Source organism: Pezoporus flaviventris, unplaced genomic scaffold (genome assembly GCF_033815535.1).
Source record: "Pezoporus flaviventris isolate CSIRO_AGI_PZ_B2104156 unplaced genomic scaffold, CSIRO_AGI_Pfla_v1 ptg000161l, whole genome shotgun sequence".
NCBI lineage: Eukaryota > Metazoa > Chordata > Aves > Psittaciformes > Psittacidae > Pezoporus > Pezoporus flaviventris.
Window position 1 is genome coordinate 167,366 of NW_026892709.1, and position 13,784 is coordinate 181,149.

Here is a 13,784-nt window from a genome sequence, read left to right on the forward strand (position 1 = left end):
GGCGGGGAGCGCAAGGGGGCAACGGGGGGGGGCGCTGGAGATGTGGGGGGCACAAGGGGGGACGTGGGGGGCGCATGGGGGGTACCCACGGGAGCTACACAAGGGGGCGGTCACACAGAGGGTACCCGCAAGGGTGACATAAGGGAGGGTGCTCGGGGTGCGCTGTGCCAGGGGGGGCTCCATGCAGGCGTGGTTTTGGGGGGCAGAGATGGGGGGGGGGGCACAGGCGAATGTGCCCGGCCTCAGTGCTGGGGGGCAGGGGCATGAGTCAGAGCTAGTGGATTCCCCGGGGGGGGGAGGGAACTGGCCCTGTGCCGACACACACCCCCCCCCATCCGGACCAGAGTCGCCACCGTCCTGCCCCCCCCCCACCCCCCCGCAGTGAATCAGCACTTTGGGGGGAGCGTTCCCCCCATCATCTCCGTCCACCTTAAGATGTTCTGGCAGCTCCACCTTAACACGGCGGGTGGGGGAGAACGGGCGGGGGGCGGTTCCCCCCCTCCCCATCACCCGGTACCGGGGCTGCAGCGGCGACAGCGGCGCGGTCACTGGAGCAGGGAGCGCTGCGGAGCTTCCCCCACCCCGGCACCGCCCTCCCGCCGCCCCCTGCACCCCCGGGTACCATCCTGCATCCCTGGGTACCACCCTGCATCCCGGAGAGCATCCTGCATCCCTGGGTACTAGCCTGCATCCCCCAGAGAGCATCCTGCATCCCGCGTACCACTTGACCCTCCTGTTGTCAGCAGCACTCTCGGGCATCACCCGCATCCCCGGGTGACTCCCCGCACCCTCCCGGGTCCCAGAAGCACCCTTGGGCCCTCTCTCCGGGTCCCGTGTCCTCCCCCCTAAACTCTTGTCACTGCCCCCCGGTGCCGCCATGGCCGAGCCCAGCACCGAGTGCAGCATCAAGGTCCTGTGCCGGTTCCGGCCCCTCAGCCCCGCCGAGATCCTTCGTGGGGACCGGTTCCTGCCCGTGTTCCAGGGCGATGACAGCGTCGTGGTGGGGGTGAGTGCGGGGAGGGGAGGGTCACCAGGATGGGGGACAACCGGCCTGAGGGAGGGGGACGGGATATGGGTCAGCTTCATGGGGTAGAACCTGGTTTGGGGGGGTCACCCTGGGTGTGGCCCAAAGACCTCCCCCCATTCAAGCGCTTTCTTCTCAGCCCCCTCCCCCCCCCATTCCTGATGTTCCAGCGCTCCCAGTTTGCCCCAGTCTGTCCCAGTGCCGGGGGGGGGTGGTGTTTACAATGAGCCGAGACACCCCGGGGGAAGCACGATCGGGACCCAAAAGCATCACTGAGGGGGGTTTGTTTTTGCCGCAGCCCCCCCCCACTGCGGCCCTGCCCTTTGTTAGGGGCGTAGTGAAGGGGGGGGCTGAGGGACACCCGCCCCCCGGTATAACGCCCCCCCCCCATTAACATCCTCACCCGGGTACGGGGAGGTTCCGGCCCTGAGGCGGGGGTTCCTTGGAGGGGAGGGGGCATCTCCCATGGGGCTGCAGTGGGGCTGTAGGGGGGGGGTGTCGCTGTGCGGTTGTGCCGGCGCAATGCGGGGTGTTGCGGGGATGGTTGGGGGGGAGGATGCAGGGCTTTGGGGGGGGTACGGCAATGGCGGTGGATGAGGGGTGCGGGACCGCGAGCGGGCGGGACTGTGGTGCCCGTGTCCGTGATGCGGTGGTTGGGGGTGGCTGCGGCGTTTCAGCACCGGGACCTGGACAGCTCCCTACCGGCGCTGGGGGCCATGGGGGCTGTGGGGGGCTATGGGGGCTGTGGGAGCTGGGGGGGCTGAGGGTTCCATGGGCGCCTATGTAGGTCTGGGGGTATATTGGTGCGGGGACGTTGGGGAGCTGAGGGGGTTGAGCGTCTCTGGGGATCCATGGGGGGGTGGGGGGCGTTAAGGGTGTAGGGTGGCTGGGGGTGTCTAGGGCCTATTGGGGGCTGGGGGGAGTGGGAGTCTATTGGGCTTGGGAGGCTGGGGTTCTATGGGGGTCTATGGGTCCTACGGGGGGCTGGGGTGCTATGGGGGCCTACGGAGGCCTATGGCAGTTATGGGTAGCTGATGGGTATATGTAGAGATGTACAGGAGTGGATTAGGTGTCTATGGGGGGCTGGGGGTGTCTATGGGGGTCTATGGGCCTGTATGGGAGAGTAGGGGGCTACGATGGTGTCCAGAGGGGCTGGGAGGGGCTATGGGGTCTATGGAGCTGTGGGGTGAGATTGAGCATATGTGGAGTCTATGAGGTGGGGGGTGGGGGTGGGTATCTATGGGGGTCTATGGGGCAGTATGGGGGGGGTTGGGTATCTATGGGGTCTATGGGGCAGTATGGGGGGGGTTGGGTATCTATGGGGTCTATGGGGCAGTATGGGGGGGGTTGGGGGTCTATGGGATTCTATGGGGCAGTATGGGGGAGTTGGGGATCTATGGGAATCTATGAGGCAGTATAGAGGCTTGGGGGTCTGTGGGAGTCTATGAGGTGGTATGGTGGATTTAGGGGTCTGTGGGAGTCTATGGGGCAGTATGGGGGGGGTTGGAGGTCTATGAGAGTCTATAGGGCAGTATGGCGAGGTTAGGGGTCTATGGGAGTCTATGGGGCAGTATGGGGGGGTTGGAGGTCTATGGGAGTCTATGGGGCAGTATGGGGGGCTTGGGGGTCTATGGGAGTCTATGGGGAGGTTTATGGGGTCTGGGGTAGCTGTGGGGGTGAGGACACTGGGGGGTTGTGGGGGTTCCAGGGTACATGGCGGGGGGGGGGGGGGGTACGAGTGCCCCAGGGCTGTGCGAGAGGCCCCCGGCCACCTTCCACCTCCCTCACTGGGGTTCACTGGAGCTGAACGCCCCCCCCCCACCCTGCTGCAGCCCCCCAGCACCTTCTGGGGGTGTCTCCTGACCCCCATCACACCTCCCCAGGGCAAAACCTACGTCTTCGACCGCGTGTTCCCCCCCAACACCACCCAGGAGCAGGTCTACCATGCCTGCGCCATGCAGATCGTCAAGGGTGAGGCCGGGGGGGGTCTTGGGGGGGCCCTATGGGGGTCATGGCTGAGGCACCCTCCTCCAGGGACACCCACATCCATGGGGACATGGAGGGTGCAGGGGTGGACAGGAGCAGATTGGGGGGGGGGGGGGGTGATGTTTGCTAGGGGAGATGCTCGGGAGGGTCCTTTTGGGGGGGGGGGGGTGCAGCAGGTCCTGGGCTCCGCAGCACCTGGGGGAGGTTCGAGGGTGCTGAGGGGTCCTTTGGGGTCTCTCAGGGGTCCTTGGGGACCATTGGGGGTCTCGGAGGGGATCTCAGGGTCCTTGGGGAGGTCACAGAGCTTTTGGCTGTCCCTGGGGTTCTGGGGGAGTCCATGGGGGTCCGGGGGGGGTCCCAAGGGGGCTCGTGTGCACCCTCCCCCCTGCAGACGTGCTGGCCGGGTACAACGGCACCATCTTCGCCTATGGGCAGACATCCTCGGGCAAGACCCACACCATGGAGGTGAGGGGGGGGCTATGGGGGGGGGGGGGGCAGCACCCCCGGGTCCGCGGCACCCACCGGGGTCCCTCTGCTCCTCTCCCCTCGGCGCGCAGGGGAAGCTGCACGACCCCCAGGGCATGGGCATCATCCCCCGCATCGCCCGCGACATCTTCAACCACATCTACGCCATGGACGAGAACCTCGAGTTCCACATCAAGGTGGGCACTGGGAGCACTGGGGGTGCTGAGGAGCACTTCAGGCACTGGGGCACACTAGGGGTCACTGGGGGCACTGGGAGCATTGGGGAGCACTGGGGGCACTGGGGGCCAGTGGGGGGCACTGGAGGCACTGGGGAGCACTGGGAGCACTGGGGGCACTGGGAATGCTGGGGGACACTTCAGGCACTGGGGGGCACTGGGAGCACTGGGGGACACTGGGACCACTGCAGGGCACTGGGAGCACTGAGGGCACTGGGAGCACTAGGGGGAACTGGGGGCACTGGGAGCACTGGAGGGCACTGGGAACACTAGGAGCACTGGGGGGCACTGGGAGCACTGGGGGCACTGAGAATGCTGGGGGCACTGGGGGGCACTGGAGGCACTGGGAGCACTGGGGGGAACTGGGGGCACTGGGAGCACTGGGAGCACTGGGGGACACTGGGACCACTGCAGGGCACTAGGAGCACTGGGAGCACTGGGGGGAACTGGGGGCACTGGGAGCACTGGGGGGCTCTGAGGGCACTGGGAGCACTGGGGGCACTGGGGGGCTCTGAGGGCACTGGGAGCACTGGGGGCACTGTGAGCACTGGGAGCACTGGGGGCACTGGGAGCACTGGGGGCACTGGGGGGCTCTGAGGGCACTGGGGGCACTGGGGGCACTGGGGGCACTGGGGGGCTCTGAGGGCCCTGGGAGCACTGGGGGCACTGGGAGCACTGGGAGCACTGGGAGCACTGGGAGCACTGGGGGGCTCTGGGGGCACTGGGGGGCACTGCGGGCACTGAGAGGTTGGTTCCTCCCCGCCCCCCTCCCCACAGGTTTCTTACTTTGAAATTTATCTGGACAAGATCCGGGACCTGCTGGACAGTGAGTGGGGGAGGGGCGGGGGGAGGGGGGGGAGGGGCGAGGGAGGGGCACTGGGGGGCACTGGGAGCTCCTCTGGGGGTCACCACCCCACGTCCCCCCCCAGTGACCAAGACCAACCTCTCGGTGCACGAGGACAAGAACCGGGTTCCCTACGTCAAGGTCAGGAGCAGCCCGGGGGGGGGGGGGGGGGGGCACCCCCAGAGGGGGGCTCCGGGACCCCAACACCCCCCCCCTTTCCTTCCCCCCCCCCAGGGCTGCACCGAGCGCTTCGTGTCCAGCCCCGAGGAGATCCTGGACGTGATCGACGAGGGCAAATCCAACCGGCACGTGGCGGTCACCAGTGAGCACGGGGGGGGCACGGAGGGCCCTGGGGGGGCCGTGGGGCGCAGTGGGTGCAGCCTCTGCCCTGCCCGCAGACATGAACGAGCACAGCTCCCGCAGCCACAGCATCTTCCTCATCAACATCAAGCAGGAGAACATGGAGACGGAGCAGAAGCTCAGCGGGAAGCTCTACCTGGTGGACCTGGCCGGGAGCGAGAAGGTGGGGGGGCCCTGGCGCTGCGGGACCGCGGTGGGGCTCAGGATGGGGGGGGGCGGAGGAGACTGGGACTGGGGGGCCCTGGGGGGGGGGGGGGGTGTCTCAGGTGGGTCCCGGTGCTGGGCCAGTCCCTAGGGGGGGCTCCTGGGCCGGGGGGGCCTCACGGGGGTCCCTGAGCCTGCGGCCCCGCAGGTCAGCAAGACCGGGGCCGAGGGAGCGGTGCTGGACGAGGCCAAGAACATCAACAAATCGCTCTCGGCGCTGGGCAACGTCATCTCGGCACTGGCCGAGGGCACGGTGAGACCCGGGGGGTGCCCCACAGCCACCACTGCTGCCCCACAGCCACCACTGCTGCCCCACAGCCACCCCTGCTGCCCCATAACCACCACTGCTGCCCCACAACCACCCCTGCTGCCCCATAACCACCCCTGCTGCCCCACAACCACCCCTGCTGCCCCATAACCACCCCTGCTGCCCCACAGCCACCCCTGCTGCCCCACAGCCACCACTGCTGCCCCACAGCCACCACTGCTGCCCCACAGCCACCACTGCTGCCCCACAGCCACCCCTGCTGCCCCATAACCACCACTGCTGCCCCACAACCACCACTGCTGCCCCATAACCACCACTGCTGCCCCACAGCCACCCCTGCTGCCCCACAACCACCACTGCTGCCCCACAGCCACCCCTGCTGCCCCACAACCACCACTGCTGCCCCATAACCACCACTGCTGCCCCACAGCCACCCCTGCTGCCCCATAACCACCCCTGCTGCCCCATAACCACCACTGCTGCCCCACAGCCACCCCTGCTGCCCCACAGCCACCACTGCTGCCCCATAACCACCCCTGCTGCCCCACAGCCACCACTGCTGCCCCATAACCACCACTGCTGCCCCACAACCACCCCTGTTACGCCATAACCACCCCTCCTGCCCCACAACCACCACTGCTGCCCCATAACCACCCCTGTTACGCCATAACCACCCCTCCTGCCCCACAACCACCACTGCTGCCCCATAACCACCCCTGTTACGCCATAACCACCCCTCCTGCCCCACAACCTCCCCTCCTGCCCCACAACCACCCCTGCCGCTGCCCCGCCGGGCGCTGTCCGCGCGGCGGTGCTGAAGCGCTGCTCCCTCCCGCAGAAGGTTTACGTGCCCTACCGGGACAGCAAAATGACGCGGATCCTGCAGGACTCGCTGGGCGGGAACTGCCGCACCACCATGTTCATCTGCTGCTCCCCCTCCAGCTACAACGACGCCGAGACCCGCTCCACGCTGCTCTTCGGGCAGAGGTGGGGGGGGAGCGCCGGGCACCCAACAGCGCCCATGGGGCACGACTGAACCCATGGCACACAACTGCGCCCATGGGACACAACCGCACCCATGGGACACAACCGCACCCATGGGACACAACCGCACCCATGGGGGACAACTGCACCCATGGGACACGACTGAACCCATGGGACACAACCGCGCCCATGGGACACAACCGCACCCATGGCACCCAACTCCACCCAACAGCACCCATGGCACCCAACTGCACCCATGGGACACAACTGCACCCATGGGGCACGACTGAACCCATGGGACACAACTGCACCCATGGGACACAACTGCACCCATGGCACACAACCGCACCCATGGGACACAACCGCACCCATGGGGCACAACTGCACCCATGGGACACAACCGCACCCATGGGACACGACTGAACCCATGGGACACGACTGAACCCATGGGACACAACCGCACCCATGGGGGACAACCGCACCCATGGGGCACAACTGCACCCATGGGACACAACTGCACCCATGGGACACGACTGAACCCATGGGACACAACTGCGCCCATGGGACACAACCGCACCCATGGGACACAACTGCACCCATGGGACACAACCGCACCCATGGGGCACAACTGCACCCATGGGGCACAACTGCACCCATGGCACCCAACTGCACCCATGGGACACAACTGCACCCATGGCACCCAACTGCACCCATGGCACCCAACTGCATCCATGGGGCACAACTGCACCCATGGGACACAACCGCACCCATGGGACACAACTGCACCCATGGCACACAACTGCACCCATGGGACACAACCGCACCCATGGGACACAACTGCACCCATGGGACACAACCGCACCCATGGGACACAACTGCACCCATGGGACACAACTGCACCCATGGGACATGACTGCACCCATGGGACACAACTGCACCCATGGCACACAACTGCACCCATGGCGCACAACTGCACCCATGGGGCACAACTGCACCCATGGGACCCAACTGAACCCATGGGACACAACTGAACCCATGGGACACGACTGCACCCATGGGACACGACTGAACCCATGGCACACAACTGCACCCATGGGACACAACCGCACCCATGGCACACAACCGCACCCATGGGACACAACCGCACCCATGGGACACAACTGCACCCATGGCACCCAACTGCACCCATGGCACCCAACTGCACCCAACTCCACCCGTGGGACACATCTGCACCCATGGCACCCAACTCCACCCAACAGCACCCATGGCACCCAACTGCAGCCATGGGACACAACTGCACTCATGGCACCCAACTCCACCCAACAGCACCCATGGCACCCAACTGCATCCATGGGACACAACAGCACCCATGGCACCCAACAGCACCCATGGGACCCAACTGCACCCATGTCACACAACTGCATCCATGGCACTCAACTTCACCCATGGGGCACAACTGCACCCATAGCACCCAACTACACCCATGGGACAGAACTGCCCCCATGGGACATAACTGTATCCATGGGACACAACTGCACCCAGCTGCATCCATGGTACCCAACTGCACTCATGGGAAACAGCTGCACCCATGGCACCCATTGGACCAAAATGCATCCATGGGAAACAACTGCACCCATTGAACCCAACTGCACCCATGGCACCCAATAGCACCCATGTCACCTAATAGCACCCATGGCATCCAACTGCACCCATGGCACGCAACTGCGACCATGGCACCCAGCAGCATCCATGGCACCCAACTGCACCCATGGCACCCAACAGCACCCATGGCACCCAACTGCACCCATAGGACACAACTGCACCCATGGCACCCAAGAGCACCCATGGGACTCAACTGCACCCAACAGCACCCATGGGACACAACTGCACCCCAACAGCCCTCTTTGGCGGTGGCCCCTGGTGGGAGTCTCTGTAGGGGGCACTTCAGGGCATCTCTGGAACAAGGGTGTTGGGGAGGGCTCTCACTTGAGGGATGCCCCCCCCCCCAGGGCCAAGACCATCAAGAACACAGCATCAGTGAACCTGGAGCTCACGGCCGAGCAGTGGAAGAAGAAGTACGAGAAGGAGAAGGAGAAGAACAAGGCTCTGAAGGAGACCATCGGGAAGCTGGAGGCTGAGCTGAGCCGCTGGCGGAGCGGTGAGGGGGGACCCCAGGGCCGGGAGGGGACCCCATTGTCCATGAGGGGACCCCAGTGCCCACGAGGGGAGCCCAGTATCAAGAGGGGACCCCTCTGAGCTGAGGCCACATCCCCAGGAGAGGCCGTGCCCGAGACGGAGCAGTTGAATGGGGCTGAGGCCGAGGTGGGGCCGGGCGAGGGGCCGGGGCCAGGACCCACCAGCGAGACCCCCCTGAACGACAACAGCTCCTCCATCGTCATCCACATCTCGGAGGAGGAGCGGCACAAGTATGAGGAGGAGATCCGCAAGCTCTACAAGCAGCTGGATGACAAGGTGGGCACCTCCAAAGAGGCCTGCCACAGACCCCCCAGCAGCCCCTGGGTGCCCCCTGAGATGTCCCCCACTGCCCCAGACCCTCGGGGCCAGCGTGAGCCCCCCTGTGCTCTCCCCAGGATGATGAGATCAACCAGCAAAGCCAGATCATGGAGAAGCTCAAGCAACAGATGCTGGACCAGGAGGAGGTGAGGGTCCCCCTCCAACCCCCACGTCCTCCATCTCTATCTGACTGACCCTGCAACCTCCTCCCCTGCTGGAACCCCTTGATGACCCCCTGGGACCCCCTTGAACCCCTCTGGGACCCCCACCCTGATCGTTTGAACCCTTAATCCAGTGCCCATGGGAACCTCTCTGACTGGGACCCCCGGGACCCCCACCACGACCCCCTGGACCTCAACCCCTCCCCCATGAACCCCTCTGGGACCCCCACCTGGATCCCTTGGACACCCCCCCCAGTCCCGATCCCTCGCGACCCCCAACGATGACCCCCGGGACCCTCCCCCTGCAGGTGCTGGCGGCAGCGCGGGGAGGGGGCGAGGCTGCGCGGCGGGAGCTGGCGGCGCTGCGGGCGGAGCACGGCGCGGCCCGGGCCGAGGTGACGGAGGTGCTGGCGGCGCTGGAGGAGCTGGCGCGGAGCTACGACCGCAAAGCGCAGGAGGCGGAGGACAGCGGCCGCCAGAACCGGCGGCTCAGCGACGAGCTGGCGCGCACCGAGGTGAGCGGAGCGGCTGCGGTACCGGCGGCAGCCTGGCGGGGGCGACAGAGCACCCGAGCTGCGGTACCGGCGGCAGCCTGGAGGGGGCGATAGAGCACGCTAATTGTGCTGTTGCTGTGTTTGGGCTGTTTTGAGGGTGGTTTTGGGGTGGTTTTGGCTGGTTTGGGGTGTTTGGTGCAGTGTGTCCGTGCCGAAGGCGCTTTCGCTGTGTTGGGGGCCGGTTTTCAGGTGGTTTTGGGGGTGGTTTGGGGCCGTTTGGGCTGGTTAGGGCTGTTCGTTGTAGTGTGCCTGTGCCGCAGGTGCTCTCACTGCTTGGGACTGGTTTGGGGGTGGTTTTAGGCTGTTTGGTGCGGTGTGCCCATGCCACAGGCACTGTCGGTGTGTTTGGGGCTGGTTTTCAGGTAATTTTGGGGCTGGTTTTCAGGTAATTTTGGGGCTGTCTTGTGCTGTTTTGGGCTGTTTGGTGCAGTGTGTCTGTGCCGCAGGCACTGTTGCTGTGTTTGAAGTGTTTTGGGGCTGGTTTTGGGGCTGTTTTGGGCTGTTTGGTGCAGTGTGTCTGTGCCGCAGGCACTGTTGCTGTGTTTGAAGTGTTTTGGGGCTGGTTTTGGGGCTGGTTTGGGCTGTTTGGTACGGTGTGTCCATGCAGCAGGCACTGTTGTTGTGTTTGGGGCTGGTTTGGGGCTATTTGGTGTGTTGTGTCTGTGCCGCAGGCGCTGTCGCTGTCGCTGCAGTCGGAGCTGCAGCGGGTGCTGGATCTCGGGGCGCAGCAGCGCTCGCGGGCAGCCGAGGTGCTCAACGGGCTCCTGAGGGACCTCAGCGAGTTCAGCCTCATCCTGGGCAATGGCGAGATCAAGCTGGTGAGAGCGGGAGGGGCACCCACGGGCAGGCACCCAGTCAGGAGGGGCACCCGCGGGTGGGATGTGCCCGTGCTGCGCTGGGACTGGGCCGTGTCTGTGATGGACCCATGTTCATGATAGGGTGCGCTCGGGCACACCAGGGCATGGTTGTGTGCATGCGGTGTTCATGGCATGCTCATGCCATGCCATAGCCATGAGTGTGCTGTGCGCATGCTCAGACTGTGCCATGACCGTGTCGTGCCCATGCCTGTGATGTGTTGACCCCTGCCTATGCCCATGTCCATGCCATGTTGACCCATGTCCATGTCTGTGCCATGCTGACCCATGTCCATGCCCATGTCCATGCCATGTTGACCCATGTCCATGTCCATGCCCATGTCCATGTCTGTACCATGTTGACTCATGTCCATGTCCATGCCTATGTCCATGCCATGTTGACCCATGTCCATGTCTGTGCCATGTTGACTCATGCTCATGCCCATGTCCATGCCATGTTGACGCATGTCCATGCCCATGTCCATGTCTGTGCCATGTTGACCCATGTCCATGCCCATATCCATGTCTGCACCATGTTGACCCATGCCCATGTCCATGTCGACCCATGCCCATGTCCATGTGTGCCATGTTGACCCATGCCCACGCCCATGTCCATGCCATGTTGACCCATGTCCATGTCCGTGCCATGTTGACCCATGTCCATGCCCATGTCCATGTCCATGCCATGTTGACCCATGTCCATGCCCATGTCCATGTCTGTGCCATGTTGACCCATGTCCATGCCCATGTCCATGTCTGTGCCATGTTGATCCATGTCCATGCCCATGTCCATATCTGTGCCACGTTGACCCATGTCCATGCCCATGTCCATGTCTGTGCCATGTTGACCCATGTCCATGCCCATGTCCATGTCTGTGCCATGTTAACCCATGTCCATGCCCATGCCCATGCCCGTGTGATGTTAACCCATGTCCATGCCTGTACCACACTGCCCATGCCTGTGCAGCCGGTGGAGGTGACAGGGGCCATCGAGGAGGAGTTCGCCGTGGCCCGGCTCTATGTCAGCAAGATCAAGTCAGAGGTGAAGTCAATGGTGAAGCGGTGCCGGCAGCTGGAGAACCTGCAGGTTGAATGCCACCGCAAGATGGAGGTGACCGGGCGTGAGCTCTCCTCCTGCCAGCTCCTTATCTCCCAGGTGGGGACCTGCCAGAGCGGAGTCCCCAGGGTTTGGTGTCCCCATGACTGAGCATCCCAAGGCTTGGTGTCCCCATGACTGAGCATCCCAAGGCTTGGTGTCCCCATGATTGAGTGTCCCAGGGTTTGGTGCCCCCATGATTGATTGTCCCAAGGTTTGGTGTCCCCATGACTGAGCATCCCAAGGCTTGGTGTCCCCATGATTGAAGGTCCCAAGGCTTGGTGTCCCCATGATTGAGCGTCCCAAGGCTTGGTGTCCCCATGATTTAGGGTCCCAAGACTTGGTGTCCCCCTGATTGAGCGCTCCAAGGCTTGGTGTCCCCATGACTGAGCATCCCAAGGCTTGGTGTCCCCATGATTGAGTGTCCCAGGGTTTGGTGCCCCCATGATTGAGTGTCCCAAGGTTTGGTGTCCCCATGATTGAGGGTCCCAAGGCTTGGTGTCCCCATGAATGAGCATCCCAAGGCTTGATGTCGCCATGATTGAGGGTCCCAAGGCTTGGTGTCCCCATGAATGAGCATCCCAAGGCTTGGTGTCCCCATGATTGAGCATCCCAAGGCTTGATGTCGCCATGATTGAGGTTCCCAGGGCTTGGTGTCCCCATGATTGAGCCTCTCAGGGTTTGGTGCCCCCATGATTGAGGGTCCCAGGGTTTGGTGCCCCCGTGGCCCAGCCCGGGGCTGTCCGGGGGGTGCCGGGGGTGTCCCCGTGCCCCAGGGCCGGAGCTGACGCTGGTCCCGCAGCACGAGGCGAAGATCCGCTCCCTGACCGAGTACACGCAGGCGGTGGAGCTCAAGAGGCGGAACCTGGAGGAGAGCAACGATGCCCTCAGCGAGGAGCTGGCGCGGCTGCAGGCGCAGGGTGAGGACGGGGCGCGGGGCGGAGTGGGGGGCACCTGGGGGCACAGCAGCACCTGGGCCCTGGGGGGACTTGGGGGGCTCCCCATGGTGAACTCTGCCCCACAGACACAGCGCAGGGGGGAGCCCGCAAGCAGGATGAGACCCAGGACATGGACGAAATCAAGGTGAGGGGGTGTTGGTGCGGCCAAGACCCTGGGGGGTCCCTGAAGGCGGTGGGGATGTGGCAGTGGGGGGAGGCGTTCCTGGGGTGCTGGGGGTACAGGATGATCCTGGGGTGCTGGGGCCCCCGGGAGGGGTGGAGGGTCCCTGGGGGTGCTGAGGGTCCCGGTGCTGAGCTGGGGCAGCAGCAGGAGGGTGTCAGGGGCAGGGGTTGTGGGTGCAGTGGCTGGGGGGCACCAGGGAGCGCTGCGGGGCGTCACTGGCGCAGCACTGGAGGGAGGTGTCTCTGGGGTGCATTGGAGTGCCCCTGGTGTCACTGGTATCACTGGTGTCACCGGTGTCCCTGCTGTCCCTGGTGTCACCGGTATCACTGGTGTCACCAGTATCACTGGTGTCACTGCTGTCCCTGGTGTCACCGCTGTCCCCATGTCCCAGGTGCAGCACTCGCAGCTCGGGCGCCTCCGGGACGAGCTCAACGAGCGGCAGAAAACCATTGATGAGCTGCGGGAGTGAGTGAGGCCCCCCCGGCCCGACCTGCCCCCGACCCCTGCCCTGCTCCCAGCCCCAGCCCTTCACTGGGGCGATGGGACTGGGGGGGGCAGAGCTCGAGCCCTCTGCCCCCCCGACCCTCCCCATCCCTTCCCCCCCCCGATCCTCCCCATCCCCTTCCCCCCCCGACCCTCCCCATCCCCTTCCCCCCCGACCCTCCCCATCCCCTCCGCCCCCGACCCTCCCCATCCCTTCCCCCCCGACCCTCCCCATCCCTTCCCCCCCCCCGACCCTCCCCATCCCTTCCCCCCCCGACCCTCCCCATCCCCATCCCCCCCCGACCCTCCCCATCCCCATCCCCCCCCGACCCTCCCCATCCCTTCCCCCCCCGACCCTCCCCATCCCTTCCCCCCCCCAGCCTGACGCAGCGCCTGGAGCTGGAGCTGCAGAAGCTGCGGGGGGAGCACGAGGAGCTGCGGCGCCAGGAGCAGGCCAAGGCTGCGCGGCTGCAGGAGCTCACGTGAGACCCCCCCGGAACCGCCCCCCCCAAATTCCCAGGACCCCCCTCAACACTTGGGGTCCTCTCTCAGCACCCCCCAAAAGCCCCCTCCAGGCCCCCAACATCCTTGTACCTCCCCTGAGGCTCCCCCCCATTTTTTGGGGTGCA

General features: G+C 65.1%; 1 protein-coding gene across 1 annotated transcript; it reads left to right on the forward strand.

Annotated features, from left to right (window-relative positions):
- Window positions 1-414: 414 nt before the first annotated feature.
- Window positions 415-13,663, forward strand: KIF5A (kinesin family member 5A). Its single transcript, XM_061479992.1, has 20 exons — window positions 415-1,006; window positions 2,908-2,995; window positions 3,402-3,475; window positions 3,568-3,672; window positions 4,489-4,537; window positions 4,641-4,696; window positions 4,790-4,877; window positions 4,954-5,078; window positions 5,268-5,372; window positions 6,226-6,374; window positions 8,381-8,529; window positions 8,647-8,843; window positions 8,963-9,031; window positions 9,355-9,561; window positions 10,272-10,418; window positions 11,422-11,610; window positions 12,353-12,470; window positions 12,575-12,633; window positions 13,064-13,137; window positions 13,536-13,663. Exons 1-20 carry the CDS (start codon window positions 878-880, stop codon window positions 13,639-13,641), a joined length of 2,283 nt encoding a protein of 760 aa, XP_061335976.1. The 5' UTR covers window positions 415-877; the 3' UTR covers window positions 13,642-13,663.
- Window positions 13,664-13,784: the final 121 nt, after the last annotated feature.

What these genes read in the sequence shown, in the direction of transcription:
- KIF5A (XM_061479992.1), top strand. Translation starts at nt 878, where the DNA reads ATGGCCGAGCCCAGCACCGAGTGCAGCATCAAGGTCCTGTGCCGGTTC. An exon ending in ACCGGGTTCCCTACGTCAAG is followed by an intron (nt 4,697 to 4,789) that starts GTCAGGAGCAGC and finishes CCCCCCCCCCAG; the next exon opens with GGCTGCACCGAGCGCTTCGT. An exon ending in CCGGCACGTGGCGGTCACCA is followed by an intron (nt 4,878 to 4,953) that starts GTGAGCACGGGG and finishes CCCTGCCCGCAG; the next exon opens with ACATGAACGAGCACAGCTCC.